This window comes from Juglans regia, chromosome 1, assembly GCF_001411555.2.
Source record: "Juglans regia cultivar Chandler chromosome 1, Walnut 2.0, whole genome shotgun sequence".
Taxonomy (NCBI): Eukaryota; Viridiplantae; Streptophyta; class Magnoliopsida; order Fagales; family Juglandaceae; genus Juglans; species Juglans regia.
The window spans coordinates 41646000-41663609 of record NC_049901.1 but is presented as its reverse complement, the minus strand read 5'-3'; the positions used below and the strand labels follow the sequence as shown (position 1 = coordinate 41663609).

Genomic DNA, 17610 nt, shown 5'->3' with positions numbered 1-17610 from the left:
GTTATAATTATATCATCTTCAGTCCCCCTACGGTCAAGCAATTTCGTGCACCTTTTGTCCACATCGTGACATGGTAGACTCACACGTCCAAAAGAAAAATACGAAGTTGACGGACTATCCCCAAATCTCTCCCATTTTCACACTCGATGGACTCGAGTCAATTGCTCTCCTTTGCTTGCACTCGATGGGAAATACTCCCCCCCTATTCTTCTTCTTCTTCTCTCTCTCTCACACACAGAGACACACATACATATAGAGCGCATACAATATAAATCCTGATAGTGCGACCATCCCTAACCTTCTCGATCAAACAACCACAAACCCTCAAGCACATGAAGCCAATTAATTCGATAATGGAGATGGAATTGTGGTACTAGTGGCTCACGTGGACTTCAACTTTGACAGCTCCTGCTCCTCTCCACACATTAATGCTCATTCCAGCCCTCAATGATTTGGAAATTTCTACTTTAGCGCCCTTACCAGTCTTACTTGCGCCTCCACCTTCTACCGTGAGCTCAATAGCCTCTCTCTCCACGAAGTGATCCCCAAAAGCTCAGCCTCCTCGATCCCTTTAACTAGGAAGAAAGGCTCGAGATTCCCAAATTTAAAGCTATCAACAATGGCAAAAGTGATAACGAAAATGATGGTGGTGAAGATTTTGAGTTCGATTTTAGTGGGCACTTAGAGCGAACTTATTTGTCTGCAGACGAGCTCTTCGATGGCAGAAAACCTCTAAAGACACCACCTTGATTATAAGTTGGCATCGGAGCTAATGAAAATTCGGTGTGCATTTCATCTCCAAGGTCTCCAATATCAAGGATTTCACAAGGAAAAATGGTGGTCTAAGAAACACTATCACCGTGTCACAATAAAAGATTTTGATCTATTCACTGCAGCAATAGAGGAAACTCGAAAAAAGAAGATTGAAAAAGAAGAGATGGGGAAAGGATGCTACCGGGGAATGGATGAAGGAGGACGGCATTTTCTCTCAATCCCACACCAAAACACAGAGTTTAATTTTTTGTTAGGTCACGTTTCGTGCGCAAGGGGTGCGGGAAAATGCAAGTTTTCTATATCATCTCATATGTTTTTATTTCCATCTTAGTACTTTCAATTAAAAGAAAACAAAAAATATTTTTAAGTAGTTATTATCTTAAATTTTATATTTTAAATTATATTAATTAATGTATAATATTTTAAATAGTTAAACTTATAAAATAAATTAAAATTGATGGCATCAAACGGTAGAGTAGAAAGAATAAACTCTAGAGTTAATGACAGACGTTATAAATGGAGGAGAAATGTAAGTGGCTCGAAAAATATATTGGAGAAACTATTTGCTTCTATGGACGGATATCCATAGGCAGGTGATTTCGCTCTCTCTCTCTCTGTGTCTCTCTGTCTGAGTCAACACGGACGGCGAAGACCCGAACTCTGTCTCTCCCACTTTCTCAGAAAAACCCTAGGATACCAGTGCCCAATTTCTAATCCAGGAAAAAAAAAAAAAAAAGACCCTAGAAAGTCAACTAAATTAAATTCCTGTATTCCACATTTCCACTCCCAGATTCTCGAACGATCTCGCTCTAATTGAGTAAAATGTCATCGGAGATCGAGGTTGTTGACGAAGTCGAATCCCGTGACCATGAGTCGGCTTTGTCTTCGGCCGCCGGCAATTCTTCCGGGGGCGTCGGAGCCAACGGGGTTGGGGAAGAGAGTATGCGGGACGATGTGTACACGGCGGCGGCGTACGGGGATTTGGAGAAGCTTCAGAGATTGGTGGAGTGCGAGGGCTGCTCCGTGTCCGAGCCCGACGGTCTCGGCTACTACGCGCTTCAGTGGGCTGCGCTCAACAACCGCACTGCCGCTGCTCAGTATATTATTGAGGTTGCCGTGCAATTCTCTCTTTGGTTCTTTAGTGTTTTTTTTTTTGCGTTTTCTGGAGATGGGTTTGCTCAGTATGTGGTTGAGCCTTGCGTTATAGGGGAATCATTGATCGGGTTTATTTGGTGTGATTATTGAGGTCTTTGGTGTTCTCTTGGTTTTGGATAAGTTTTCTGATTAGGATTCGGTTACCACTTTGGCGAGCTCTATTGACACGGGTCATTGGTGAATGGGGTCGCATATGATCAGATTTGTATAACTGAGGTTGTGTGTGTTTTTTCTGTTGTGGGTTTATTTGATTTAACTGGATTGGCATATAAATGGGGCGTCGTGTCGGTTGCTTTTTTAATAGGTTTTCATAGGATTTGGATGTCTTGTTACACGGTGGGTTATTGAATTGGTTTAGGTTATCTTGGATATTTACGTTAATTTAGCTTGACCTTTTCCCCCCCATTCGCAGTCTTGCAAAAAGAAATCAGTTTATAATGCTAAGTTTTAGCGGTAGACTTTTTTGAATTTTTTATTTGATTGGAGAGATTTAGTGATTAGCTGATTAGTTAGAGTTTTCTCAATTCCCAGCATGGAGGCGACATAAATGTGACAGATCATACTGGGCAAACTGCATTACATTGGAGTGCTGTTCGAGGTGCAAACCAAGTGGCAGAGCTTTTACTCCAAGAGGGTGCACGGGTGAATGCTGCTGATATGAATGGCTATCAGGTTGGTTCTATCTTGTTTCTTTAGATCTTAAATATTCTTGCTCTTTGCTTGACATATCAACATGTTTTTCTTTGTAATAAATTTAATATGGAACTTATCAAAAAAAAAAAAAAAAAAGTATGGAATTCTGACCTAAGAATCTCATTATTTGTGCTGACTATTCATTATAAGAGGTAAAGGGGGTCATGTTCTCTGGATAGTGGTAAAATTTCTGCATTGTTTGAAGAAGGTTTTGAAAATTGGATGGAAGCTCCTCGTTAACAGGAAACCATGTGATAGTCAGGAAATGTGGAGTCAGATCCTTATACCCAACCAAGTTTTTGTTAAAAACTAACATTTACATTTAAGAAATCTGATGTAAGCTCATCACCCCTCAAGGCCATGCTTTAATGTAGTTCGATCATTTGTCTTACAGTTGCGTCTTTTGGGCAATGAAGTAGTTGTTGCCCATGATTTTCAAACTTGCTTTGATAGATGTGTTTAATAGGTGTCTCATTTGTTACCATTGACTGGAATGACTGTCATGCATTTCATAGATGAGAAATAGATCCCAATTATTTGTCAATTTCTTAAAAAATCTATTACTAGAAACTTATTTTTTTTTAAAAAACTTCTGATGAGGATCATGGGAACTTCTTTACGACTCTGCTTAATCATTATGCTAGCAATTGCAGATTGTTTATGAGCCAAGGTAAAATTGTTTATAGTTACTTTAAGTTAGGCAAAGATCCTTATGTATTAGAGACTACAACGATAAACATTGGAAATTGCTTTTCACATGTGTGCTTTACACATGGATTTAGGATGAGAATTGCTAATTTTGAAAGTTCATGAAAATTTGGTCATTCTTTTTTAAAGAGGTCAAAGCCCCGAACAATACCCACACTTTTGAACCAAAAGGTAGGGAATGTCAGTAGTTACATATCTTGTTTTTGCGAGAACTACTAACATTACACTTATTCAATTTTTTACCCAAAAAGTAACTTGGCAGAGTTGATTTGAGGGGGAAAAAGGAAATTTTTGTATATTACCCTAATTTATCAATGTTCAAGGGTATTTTTTTCATTTAAAAAATTAATTATAATTGTCATAGCTGATTCTATAGCTACTAATGAGTGTGTTTGGCATTATCTTATACAGTCAAAGTTTTTTTTAATATAAAATATATTAATGTCTAAAAGAAAAATTTAAATTCTAAGCATTGTGAGTTTAAACTCTCGAGAATGTTTTTTTGATTGGCACCGGGTGTGCGGGAACAGCGTTCCGACTAATCCCGGGGAGCACAGGCCCTCGGCAAGGAGTTTCCCACAAGTGCATCTCGGGTAATTCAAGGGGAATATCCCCCAGTCCGATGGCCCCTAGAGATTGTTTGCACTCAATGGAATTTGAACCCTAGACCTTGGGAGAGCATACCCACAAGCCCAATGCCTTTACCACTTGAGCCAACCCCTAGGGGTTAACTCTCGAGAATTATTATATATAGGAAAAGAACCTTAGAGTGTGTAACATTGGTGATATAGAATCTTCAGCAAGGGTTTGGGGGTAGTTATAGGGATTTGCTTTACTTTGAGGAGGCGTGTTTTGCCCCAATAGGGCTTGGTGTATATTGGATAGGTTTTGTTCCTATCGGGCTTGTGGGAAACAAGGAGTTGGGGTAGTTATAGGGATTTGCTTTGCTTTGGGGAGGCGTGTTTTGTCCCAATCGGGCTTGGTGTATATTGGATAGGTTATGCTTGTTGATTTTAATATTAATACATTTTTACTTATAAAAAAAAAATCTTCAGCAACCGAGCAGGCCCTTAGTTACTTCAGGATATGACCATAGGCTTTCTGCCTGGCTTTTCCCTGACAACAAAAGGACAAAGACTTCTTTCTTGGAATGCCAATTATACATCAAAGCCGCTGCGGGACGGTCTGGCTAATAAACATAGAAGAGCAGCCTTCCAATTACTGCTTGCCACGTAAGAAAATACACCATAAGAGAAATAGGTTCCATCACACAGAAACACTTCTAATCAAAAGCAGCCCTACTGATTTCGCCCAAGAGCACTTCGTGTTTTCCTCTGTTCGTCTTCCTCACTGCCCCTATCTTCCACTCCATCCCAACCCAAACGAAGATCTTGACTGAAAAAATAATCCCCGATGGCAACTCGAATGGCCGGCACGGACTGTGATGGAATTCAACAGATAATAAAGACCTCAGAATATTGCTTTCGGTGAAGAGATGTGATTTCTGTAAATCTGTACATAAAGCTCTATTTCTTCCCCTTTTTGACGGTATTCAGAGAAATTTCCTGATTTTTCGGCATTTTTTTTTTTTGGCGAAAAAAATCACTGGTTTTCTATTGGAGAAAATTCGATCTATATTTTCTTGGGTTTGAGTATAAATCAATTGGGTTTACAAAATTCAATTTGTATAAGTCTTCGGCGGTGGCTGGAGAGAAGCATCATATGGCATTCAAACTCCAGTAAAAAGCAAGTAAATAAATTTCATATCCAATTTCTAAAAACACATGAGTAAAGTAAACAGAACAATGGAATTGGATTAAATTAACAAAAGAAAAAAGAAGAAGATGATGATGGTCTCCCGGAAAATTTCTCAATTTCTCTGTTTCTATTTTGATGGATTGAAGTATTAGGGTTTATGTTGGAGGTATGAAGCTTGGCTGTTTGTATCAAGGAAAAGGATGATGGAAACGAAGAAGACCTGCTGCAATGGAGAACACAGTGTGCGTACAAGGTGTTTGCTAAAATGTAGAAGAGAAAATCACAAGTGTATTGTATTACTATGGGATCTGAAAATGCCGTCGATTATCTTCCCCTTCCAATATCACAAGTGTAGAAGCAAGACTTGGTCGTTCTTTTCCCCTTCCAATATCAGTCCCATCAATCATCTTTTCCTTTTGCAGATGATGTAAATGCAAGTTCACGTAGAAGAACATGAACTAGAAACAGAACAGGGTTAGCCTCTGTGTCGCTAGAGGAGACAAAGACATGTGGGTTTCAATTGTACGAAGGCGAGAGAGGTGGGTGCCGTGCAAGAGGGGGGGTGCGAGCTGCCGTCCGATGGGGCAGAGAGGGGGGTGCGAAGGCAGAGAGGGGGTGCGAAGGGTTTCTACTAATCTACAATAATCAGATGTAATGCAACACAAGATAGCTTAGATGGAAAGCCTAGGTGTTGGCTAATTAGTGGTGGGCTGCTCTTCTATGTTTATTAGCCCGACCGCTCCCCAGGTTTTCTCATTATACATACTTACTGTGAGTGCGACTCTATTTGATATGTATTGAAAAAATATTCTTTTTTTTTTTGATAATTAATATTGAAAAATATGTATTGAAAAATATGTATTGAAAAAATATTCTAAGTAGGAGAATAATTCCTATCTTAGAGTAAAATCTGGGACTGAATGAGAATAAATTATATTATGATGAGGTTAGAAGAAATCTACTTTAACCCCTAGCGGTTGGCTCAAGTGATAATGGGCATGGTGTTGGGGGAATGCTCCCCCCAAGTCTAAGGTTTGAACCCTTGGGTGTGAACAATTTTTAGGGGCCATGTCCTATCGGTGAAAAGCCGATTATTTACTTGATTTGTGTGATGGGGGCGAGATACACAGGTCTTGGGTTTAACCAGATAAAATACATTTTGCGTTTGCACGGTTTCCAGGGTTCCTCGTCATCAAAAAAGAAATCTACTGAATATAAGGCACATGTAAAGTTGATATCCAAGCGTCTGCCATTAGGCACTGAAAGATAGAATTTGGGTGACAGAAGTGCATTGTATGTGCACATGTGAGTATCCTGGCCAGCTTTTCATTTCCTAATTTCAGATTTTCCTTAATCCAAGGTAAAGAACTTTATTGACACTGTGACTCACCCAACTGAATCCTTCTGATACTAGATTATTTGATGTGGCTGATCAAAAGTTAGGTCCGTGTTGTGATTGAGATGCTCATTTCTCCCATTGTGGAATGCACCCAGTTTTCTGTTTTATGGAAGGATAAACTAGGATAATCATCTGTTTAAGTTACTTATATGTTAAGTTTCATTTCGATTATACTTGTTGGTATGTGCTGTCAAGGACTCTTAGGATATGTGTTTTATATGTAACAACAATTAGAAGAGTAAATGACTGTTGTTTCTTGTATTATAGTTTGGATGATATCCCATGTTCTCAGTTTTATTACTATTAGATGTTATGTTTAAGGCCTGGAAATTTTCTTGACAGCGCATATCAAGTATGTTCTTCATTGTTGACTTGATTGCAGGCAACACATGTTGCAGCTCAATATGGTCAGACAGCCTTTCTCTATTACATTGTTTCGAAATGGAATGCTGACCCCGATATTCCTGATAATGATGGAAGAAGTCCTTTACACTGGTACGAGAATTTTCATTGTTACTTTCTTTGTCTTTTTGCCAAAAATTAAAATCTTTGAATGTTGTGGTCCACGTTCAATTACACTAATGTAATGGTTCACTTAATTTGTGAATGTCATATAGAAACTTCTAGGTTGATTATAGGTTTGGATCCCTATTGACTGGGATAGAACTATACTTTTCCTCCTGTTTTTGGGTGTTGTTGACATCCGATCAATCATGCATCCTTCTTCTCTAGTGTTAACCCATTGAGTTTCTTATGTTGGATTTACCATATATGAAATATGTTTTCTCAATACCATCATTCTTTCTGTTCATGGCTGATGTGCTGTGATGCAACAAGACATTATGTGGGCAACACGGTTGATAAGTTTGGCGTATGGTACTTTAACCTTAATTTGTAGTCCTTGCTTAATCAACTTAAATGTTTCCCATGTCAAGAGAGTTGTGTACTTTCTTATTTATTTAGAGATCGGAAGAATTTATCATTTTATTGGTCAATTTTAGGGCTGCTTATAAAGGTTTTGCAGACTGTATACGCCTTCTTTTATTCCTGGATGCTTACAGGGGCCGCCAAGATAAAGAGGGTAAGTTTTATGATGATTATAAAGTTTCTCCCAGATAAAACTTTCTCTAGTAGATAAGAGGAGCAAAATATACTCTGGCAAATCAATAATTACACTTGCTACTTTTGTTTTCTCTTTGTAATTTCAGGTTGCACTCCTCTCCATTGGGCTGCTATCAGGGGTAACTTAGAGGCATGCACGGTGTTAGTACAGGCTGGCAAGAAGGAAGACTTAGTGGTGACTGATAACACTGGACTGACGCCAGCCCAGCTTGCTTCTGATAAGAATCACAGACACGTTGCATTTTTCCTTGTAGGTGCTCAATAACCAAAAACATTTTTAAATTGGTTAGTAATGATACTTTGACAAATAGTTTCATCCTCGATATGTTTCTTACCAGAGCTGAGGTTTTCAATCTCATCCTCAATCTGTGGCTGAATTGAAGTCCTTTTCACAAGTGTTATAATTTGGCACATTTTCTGTCTGATGCTCTTCTTGGTGTTTGTGGGTCCTGAATTGCATTAAAAGACTCTCCAGAAAGCTAAACTGTCTTGGGTTTTCAGTAAGAATTCTAGTTTTGAGTGCATGAGCGAGGGTATTTTAATACTTTTATGGTTGTCTATACCATGTTGGTGCTATAAACACTTTAGTACTCGGCCTTAATGTGCTACACATCTTGAATGATTTTGTCTCTGAGCTGGTGTCTATGGGAAGTGCACTTGAAAAATTTAAAGTTAATGGAGCTCTTTTCATTCGTAGTTATTATTTATACCGCCGATGATTAAACATCCAAATTAATGGTCCTATATGTTTGCAACAATCTTCCTTTGTTAGTTTGCCGACTCTAGCTATCTTACCTTTCTTATTTTGGATTTTGGGGTCATTTAAAAGCATTCTTTCTGATTGAGCAAAAAAAAAAAAAAAAAAATGACTTTTGGGTCATTCAAAGAGCTTTAGCTATGGAATTGTGAAATACTTAAAACTAGAGTGTATGCTGCATATTTTGGACCTTCTGTTTCAAAGATCTGTCATCATTGCCAGACACCACCACTCTTCTCTCCGTTGTTGTATAGGTAGCTATTGATGCATCTCGTTGAAGTCTCTACTTCAACACTAAAATTTATCACTTTTGAGTTTTGTTTGATTAATCTTAAATCTTAAGTTAGCTTGACTTTGTCTTTATAGATTGTACCTTTACTCTGTCTTTTGAGTTAGCTTAGTGTTCCTTTCTTTTGGTGATTTCTTGAAAAGTATTTAGAGTATTTTCATGAATTGCCTGCAATTTGGCTGATTACATCTTCTATGTTCTGATGAAAAAGGAAGAAGCTTTATGTCTCATGCATTATTTTGCAGGGAAATGCTAGACGGCTCCTTGACAAACGTTGTGATGGTAATGGCCGCCTTGGAAAAATTTCAAAATTAGGACTTGCGCCCATACTGTGGTGTTTAATATTCGTGCTGTTGGTGACCTATACTCATTCTGTCATCATCGGTATTTGCACTGATCTTTGTGTCAAAAAATTAATACTACTGTTCTCATATCATGATTATACTAACCATGGTTTATTTCTTCACTGTGGCTGCAGTATCAAATCTGCCAAAATTGACTGCTGGCTCTGGTCTTTTTGCATGGCTGGGTGTTTTCCTAGCAACTGCTGGGCTAGTTATGTTTTATAGGTGTAGCGGGTATGTTAGTGCTAGAAAATGACATTGGAGCTATTAGACCGGTTGCATCAAGTATCAATTGTTGATGCTGCTCTTTTTAATTCCTTTTATTCCCATGCTTATTGTACATCCTTAAGTTCCTAATCTTATTTATGCTTAGTTTTAGAACATCTCTCTTTCTCTCTCTCTCTGCCAATTATCTTTCTTTCAGCCAATTGTTTCTTTGGTCAATGAATGTGGAATTTAATTGCCCATTGTCCTTTTTTGTCTTATACACAATGATTGGCAATATCTCTGTCCTAAAGACTATTTGCTGAAATTGGCATTCAATGGTGGCTGTGCAACATCATACTCAAATTCTATTTTCTGTGGTGAATTTTCTGTGTATGATGGACCCAAGATAATGAATTAACTTGGCATTAACTATAAAATGTTTCTGCCCATCCTGTAATCATAACTAAAGTTTTGATGTCCACGCCAGATATCATAACTAAAGTTTTGATGTCCACGCCAGATATCATAACTGACCATTTATTTTTTTTGATAAGTATATAACTGAACATCTACTAACATGCAACTGCACCTATATATGTAACCAATGGTGATGTGCTGATAGAATGAGTATTTGTTGTGTATTTATGCAAGCATTTTAGAAAGGAAAGATGCATGGTTTATGTCATTAATTTTTGGTTGATCTTTCCTTTTCCTTTGCAGCAAGGATCCTGGTTACATCAGAATGAATGTGCATGATGCACAAAATATGAAAGACGATGTGTGTATTTTTCTTCTCTCTTTCAGGCTTATTTGCTTTGTATCTGCCACTGATTCAGTCACATTTATATCATTGTTGGTGCTTCTTTGGCCCATAAATTTTATAGGTCGTTCTCTTTGCATTTTCTTCAGCATTGTATTTTTATTTTTCGATGAGAATATTTTTTTAAATATAGTTTCTTACAAATATGTGGATTCCTTTATGTTTATTTTTTGCTAGGAACCATTGTTGAAGATAGAGATAAATAACCCTGCTTTGCTAGCTGGAAATTGGTCTCAGCTCTGTGCAACGTGCAAGGTGCAACTCTTGCTGACTTTGTTAGCCTTTGTGACACTTGTGACCGTGACCATTTCTTAACCTGATCTCCCTTTTCACTGTCATTAGATTGTCAGGCCTCTCCGTGCAAAGCATTGTTCCACTTGTGATCGTTGTGTTGAGCAATTTGACCATCACTGCCCTTGGGTATCCAATTGCATTGGCAAGGTGCTTTGACATTGATCAGTCATTGAGTTCCATGTTTGTCCTTCCATTGGGATTTTTCTGATCAGCTCATTAGCTCGATTTATGAGTAGGGGATTTCTTATCATGGGATTCTGTCCCCATGTCACTGCTTAATGTGATGCATGCAAGAATGATGAAGATTTTTACTAAATCTTAGTATTGTGCTTTTGATTGTCACAGTTATTTTTCCTTTGTGTGGGCATGCAGTTGTCCTCCTTATTGATGAACTTTGTCTGATTTAATTATTTATCCATTTCTGGTTCCAGAAAAACAAGTGGGATTTCTTTTTGTTCCTTGTTCTAGAAGTTTCGGCCATGTTGATTACTGGTGCAGTTACTCTTACAAGTATGTGTATGACTTGGTTTAAGGCTTGAAGTTGTCTTGAAGTTACTTTTTCCAGATTCTTTCTTAGCGTATTCTGCAGAAAGAAAATAATTTGATGCTTGCAGGACTTTTGACCGATCCAGTTGCCCCTGATTCTTTTGGAGCTTGGATCAATTATGTTGGCACAAATCATGTCGGTGCCATGTCATTTCTGATTGTGGAGTTCTTCCTCTTCTTTGGTGTGGCAGTTTTAACATTAGTACAAGCTTCTCAGGTATGTCGTTTATAGGATCCTATTTTCATTACTACTTACCAATGGTGGTGCTTCTGTATTACTGGTTTTAACATATTTCCAACGAGTTCTAGCTCTAATTGCATTTCCACCTCCATAAGTAGTAGGGCAAAACTTATGGGCTTAAAGACCATTGGGTGTGTTTGACTTGCCAATAATTTTTTATCTTACTATTTTAAATGACCATGTCATTTTCTTACACTCACGCCCGCACACGCATAAGCTCAGCGCAGAGTTCAACATTAAAAACATAACAACATTCTTCTTCACTTGAACAAAAGAAGACCTTTCTCTTAGTTTCCTCCCAGCTTTTCTTTGTTTAGATATAGTCTGGTAAGTGATTATGACGTCTCTCTCTCTGAAAAGTAGAAAGTGCTGTACCTAAATAGATATGATATTAGTTCTAGAGGAGTTTCTTTCATATACATCCTGTGTACGTGGGCTTCACCTATTGCATTTGATGAATAAAATTTTTACTTATAAAAAAAAAATGATATTAGTTCTAGAGGAGTGCCAGAGCCACAAAGAGAATACACAAAAGTAATCCCATGAATTGATATGGCTTCATTTGATCTGTTAGATCTACTTTACAATAAATGTAACGTTATAATTTGATAGCCACATCAAGTCACGTCATTTGTGTAAAATTACTTTTGTATAATTCTTTTGTGAATAGAGTATTTCCCTTAGTTCTATGCTTCGTTTTGTAAGCAATTGGTATTGAATCCTTTGTTCTTGTGCTGCAGATATCGCGCAACATTACAACGAATGAAATGGCAAATGTAATGCGCTATAGCTACCTTCGAGGCCCAGGTGGTCGGTTCAGAAACCCCTATGATCACGGGATGAGGAAGAACTGTTCAGATTTTTTGATCAATGGCTACAACGAAGATGTAGAGTACATTGAAGAGTCAACTCATTCTGAGGGGATTGGAATGGTGCATATGACAAGGAATTCTAACGCACAAAATGGGGATGCGGTTTCCCATCAAACAAATGGCAATGGCCATGTTGTCATCAATGTAAATTCTACGAACAGCAAAGCCCATCATGGCCATGTTCATTCTTCTCATTGCAGCCATAATAATCATGGAAAAGCTAAAACGGATGGCATCCCCGTGGGTTTGGGTCTTGGTCTTGGACGGACCAGTACACGCACTGTTGTAGGCTCATGATGTTGATGGTAAGCCTGCATAATTCTGAAATTTGTGTTTGTATTATAAGTATACACCAGGTTATAGATTCTGTAATTCAATTTATTGTTGCCCGTTTTGCCATGGATATAAATAATTTTAGAAGTGGATCCTCAATTACACCTGAGCATGTTTGGTTGATTTGAACGTATAGCATTTGTTAATGAGACATTCTTCCAATTCAAAAATTTTGTTCATACGAGGCACATATTTGTCACCATGCAGTTTGATTTGCATGATTCTGTGAGGGACTTGATGTTTCAATAATTCACAAGGGTGCATTTGACCTTATTTATGAATATAATGGGTCCCATAAATTATAATAAATAGTAGTTCTATACTATTTCTTCAATAATATTATTCCAGACAGTCGACACGTGCCATAATAAATAGTAGTTCTATATAATGGGTCCCGGCAACTGTCATCACCACGGCCAGGAACTGCGGGCGTTTGGAACGGAGGAAAATCAAAAGGGAAAGATGTGTGGTTTCTTGATGATGAACTTGGAGGACTTGGTAGTTCTGGATTTGATTAATTAGTAGGTGGATCATGATCATGACTTGGTAAATGAGGCGGAAAAATGCTATTTGAAGGAGTTTGAGAGTAATTCGGATCATAGTCTAAAACGAGAAAATAGAAAATAGATTCTAGAATTAAATTTGAGAAAATAGATGAATATAATGTCATATCTTTCAATTAGAAATTTGGTGTTATAATTCTTAATTGTGTATATCGTTTGGATTGAAAAAGTCAGAATATTAGATTCGGTTGATGAAAGTCCAAAGCTTTATTTGCCTTATTATTTGTGCCCTAATCTCATTTTAAATACGTGCTTTACGAATAATTTTCAGATTCTTGTCATATTATAATTTGATCTTTTCTTTTAATAGTTTTAAAATCTAACATAAAGTTATACATATTAACTTAAGATAAATTTAGTTTTATGGAATTTTTTTTGGCTATAACACTTCTAAATATATGTGAAAGGAAAATGCTACTATTCCCGTTGAAATTTATCATTGGTATTTATTTATTTATTTTTATTTTTACTTAATGATTAAGAAAATATTTTTTAATAATATTGTGATTTTTTTAAAAATATTTAAAAATGTTAAAAAATACATGTAAAAAAAAGTAAAAAAAAAAAAAAAAACACAAAACAACTAGCGGGAGCTCCCTATGAGAGTAGCACCGCATATATATATATAAAACCATATAAATTGATCAAGAGATCATCAGGAAACAAAAATTAAATTAGAAATTATTATAATATTGATAATCTTGAACCGCGGTATCGGTAATTAAGTGTTGGCCTGGGACTTGGGAGCATATCATGATCATGTTAAAGCGTAAGATTATTGATGATTGGGGCATAACTCACAAGAAATTCAAAAAAAAAAAAAACTCAATAAAAAACGGAGAAAATTCAATTAAGGAACCAAGTAGTAGTCTCTAATTATATAAGGAATATAATCGACGATATTACTCGTACATTCGTGAACTTATGGAAACTAAGAAACAAAGATTAAATAGCAAAATAAAAATACTGAAACCTAGACTGTAGGCCTGCACACTGTCCAACCCGTATTGGTTTTGGACCCCAAAAATAAAAAAAGAAAAAAAATAGAGAGAGAGAGAAGCACTGACCTGACTTTAGTTGGGTCAACCCGTCTGCCAATTTAGAACTTAAAATTTGAAACCAATCTCCCAATTTCTTTTCCAAATCCTAAACATTCATTCCTCCCATCTCATCCCTCATTTCTTCTGCACTGTAAAAACAATCTCCTTTCCCTTTAGCTTCTGTTGCTGCGCTTTGAATGGTCGAGTGAATTTATGGGGCTTACTGTGGAGGACTTCTTGAACGAGTGCCAGAAGTCTGCGTTGACGCCCGCATCTTCCTCTCCCTTCTCCAGAATAGCTTCGCCTCCTCCCCTTCCAAACTCGTTGTCGATTAGTTCTTCCACTCTTTCCATTTTCGTATCGTCAACATTCTCCTTGATGGGGATGAGTTGGGTTGCGTGATATTTTTCTTCGGGCTACCAAAATGTTTTAAGGTGAGCTTTGTCGACTAATCAGCCAGCTTGTGATGAATTTCTGGTTGCTTGGTGGACGAGGGCTACGTTATTGGGTCGTGGGGAAGTGAAGCGAAGTGAGTTTCTGGTTGCTTGGTGGACGAGGTACTCCTATATTTTTCTTATTTTCTCTCTATTTGAGGCTGTGCTTGTTGCTTGTTGGAGTTGACGGGGAAGATAAATGGAGTCGACAATGAGGACGAACGGAGTTGATGGCAATGATGGTGATGATAGAGAGAAATTGGGAGGGATGACAGCTAGGGTTTGAGATTTGGGGAGGGATGGAAGACAGTTTGAGATTTGGGGAGTTTTAGTCGGATCGAAATTGACAGTTAGCTGGTTTGACCTGCAAATTAGTGCAACCCGCTTTTATCGGTCCGGTCGGTTGGTACGGACGGTGTGGGTTGACGGCTTTTCTCTGCACAGCCCTACTAGACTGTACCAAATATATATTATTACAGAGCAGCTAGCTAGAGACCGAGCATGTCTCTTATTAGTAACATACACCACTAACCTACAAGCACATTAATGCATTAAACTCTGCAACAGAGATGAATTCAAAGCCCTTGGCTTGCATATATGTTGCATGCACCAAATAAACGTCCCTTAATATTCCTGCTAATTCATTTTAAAACACCTCAAAGCAGACTCATCATTATACCACGAACAAGAAGTTCTTTGTGCATCTTCCCAAACTCTCCGTCTTACAATCATGACCTTTCCTTAAATTGATGTAGCAGTAAGCTCGGGAAACATCAAATTTGTTGGGGTACCAACACGTGCCAGTTTCTCCAGCTCCTTCCTTCCCAACAACCGTCACCGCCACCATGAACTTGGGGTAATTGAAAGCTGGGAGGAAAAGTAAAGGGAAAAGATGTGTGGTTGAATTAGATGGTAAGGAAAGTGGAGGTGGAGTAGTACTAGTACTTGGTGGAGTAGTACTCGATGAAGGAGGTGGATGAGGGCTTGCTTCAGGAGATTTTGGTGGGCTTGATGGAGAAGGTGTTGGGGTATATCTGGAGACTGGTTTTGGAGTTGAAAAAGTGTTTGCTGAAGTTGGCTCGAGCCAAGGTTCGCTCGACATCTCTGGACAAACCGCTCAAGCAAAGGCAAGTTAGAGAGAGTTCGCTTGAGTCCCGCTCGACACTCCGCTTGAGATAGATGCAAACCCTAGTGTTTGCTCGACACTCCGCTCGAGCCAATGTTCATTTGGCTGTTCGCTTGAGTCGCGCTCGACAGTACGCTAGAGCGAAGTACGCATTTTTTGACAGATTAGGATTTCCAGCGCCACTCACTATATATATGTCATATTAGACTTGTGTTGGACAGTTTTAAGCATATTTTGAGAGAAAACAATTGTCTTGTGAGTGCATATTATGTGAGAGAACAAAAAGCCCTAGAGAATGTGAGTTGAGATTGAGTGCTTGTAATCTCCTCTGGTTAATAAAGATTTCTGTAGCTCCTGTGGACGTAGGCAATTTGCCAAACCACGTAAATACTGTGTCATGTTCTTGATTGTGTTGCTTTTATTTTATTTGTCATCGTTGGTGTGTGTACTTTGCATAGTATTTCACAACAGAAGGCGAATGAATAATGCTACTTGAAGGAGGAATAATAGTTGGAGTACTTAGTGGAGATGGTGGAGGAATGCTTTCTGAAGGAGTAACTGGACTAATTGACAGTGGAGATGGCGAAGGAATGCTTTCTGAAGGAGTAGTAACTGGACTAATTGATAGTGGAGATGGCGGATGAGTGTTTTCTGAAGGAGGAATAGCTGAAGTTTGTAGAGATGGAGAATGAGTATTGCTTTCTGAATGAGTTGCTATACTACTTAGTGGAGGAGAAGGATGAATGCTTTCTGAAGGAGTAGTGTACGTACCTGGACTTAGTGCAGATGGCGGAAGAAGGCTTTCAGAAGGAGGAGGAATTAATATTGGAATTATTGTTGGAGAAAGCGTATTATTTGGAGCAGGAAGAACAGGAGGTGGTGGTGGTGGTGAGGGTAAATCTTGACAATTAGGAGATGTTTTTGAAGCAAGTTCACAATACTGCTTCAATAGAGAATAATAGAATGGTCATGTATGGCCGAAATCATTGAAGACACAATCATGGTCAAATTGTAAAATAACATAACAAGAAGAAGGACCTATAGGGCCGCGGCCTTCGGGTGTATACAGTGATGTTAATCTCTCTGGTAAACACATACGTAGCATCAGCATGATCCGATGTTTTGATACACCTTTCAAGCATTTCAGGGTCAGATGGCCCCAAGCACTTTTTGCAGACATGGGGAACAACAGTACTAGAAGCTGGAAGAACATCTTGTGAATAATATTGTCGAGCTGCATGTATTTCATGTATAGTTGTACTGAAGAAGAATGCAAAAAGACAAATATTCATGAATAGCACATCGTGATGAATAATGACTGCCATTAATATTTCTTGACTTTTTTCTCAGAACTTGTAAGCACGTACAAATTATAATGTAATCAACACTAGTACTACTACTACTGCTGCTGCTGCAAAGTCTTAGAGTAAAATAGAGAAAGCAGAGTTTGAATATTCAAAGCTATATTACTTAAAGTGTTCTGATGTGATCTATATATAGTACACAGGTATAACAAATTACATTTGATGCGGAAGTATTTAAAAATTAAATATGAACAAGATAAGAATCCCAAGAATCACGGCTTTGCTTCTTTCACTCTGCACGGCAATTGAGGAATTTGTTTTGTTGAAGACTCGGGTGCTCCAGGTTGTTTTGCTGAACTGCTTGTTGCAGTTCCGTTTGACTCGGTTGCTTGAAGTTGTTTTGCTGAATTGCTTGTTGCAGTTCCGTTTGATGCTCCAATACGCCCCCTCAACCAAATGGGCAGCTCTTGCACATGCAGGTTGTGTCGTAATAAATTAAATCGAGCAGCAGCCAGTGGCTTGGTAAGAAGGTCTGCAAGTTGGTCTTTGGTGGACAAAAACGACACATAGAGTTTCTTCTGTAAAACTTGATCTCGTGCATAATGAAAGTCAATTTCAATATGTTTGGTTCTGGCATGGAACATGGGGTTTGAAGACAGGTAAGTTGCTCCAATATTGTCACACCATAGCTGCGGACAGTGAGGGAGCTTGAGGTCAAGATCATGTAGTAGGGACTGCAACCATTGAATTTCTGCAGCAGTGTTGGAAAGTGCTTTATACTCAGATTCTGTACTGCTGCGTGCAACCGTTTTCTGTTGCTTACAACTCCAG

At 38.2% G+C, this 17610-nt stretch overlaps 1 protein-coding gene across 1 annotated transcript; it reads left to right on the top strand.

Annotated features, from left to right (window-relative positions):
* Positions 1-1315: 1315 nt before the first annotated feature.
* On the top strand, positions 1316-12496 carry LOC108991005 (protein S-acyltransferase 24). The gene is made up of 13 exons (XM_018965146.2): positions 1316-1884; positions 2461-2601; positions 6870-6982; positions 7489-7568; positions 7696-7859; positions 8901-9039; positions 9134-9233; positions 9927-9984; positions 10204-10281; positions 10369-10467; positions 10752-10830; positions 10935-11083; positions 11848-12496. The coding sequence occupies exons 1-13, from the start codon at positions 1597-1599 to the stop codon at positions 12274-12276; spliced, it is 1917 nt and encodes a 638-aa protein (XP_018820691.1). The 5' UTR covers positions 1316-1596; the 3' UTR covers positions 12277-12496.
* The last annotated feature ends 5114 nt before the right edge of the window (positions 12497-17610 follow it).

What these genes read in the sequence shown, in the direction of transcription:
- LOC108991005 (XM_018965146.2), top strand. Translation starts at nt 1,597, where the DNA reads ATGTCATCGGAGATCGAGGTTGTTGACGAAGTCGAATCCCGTGACCAT. An exon ending in CTGCTCAGTATATTATTGAG is followed by an intron (nt 1,885 to 2,460) that starts GTTGCCGTGCAA and finishes CTCAATTCCCAG; the next exon opens with CATGGAGGCGACATAAATGT. An exon ending in CTGATATGAATGGCTATCAG is followed by an intron (nt 2,602 to 6,869) that starts GTTGGTTCTATC and finishes ACTTGATTGCAG; the next exon opens with GCAACACATGTTGCAGCTCA.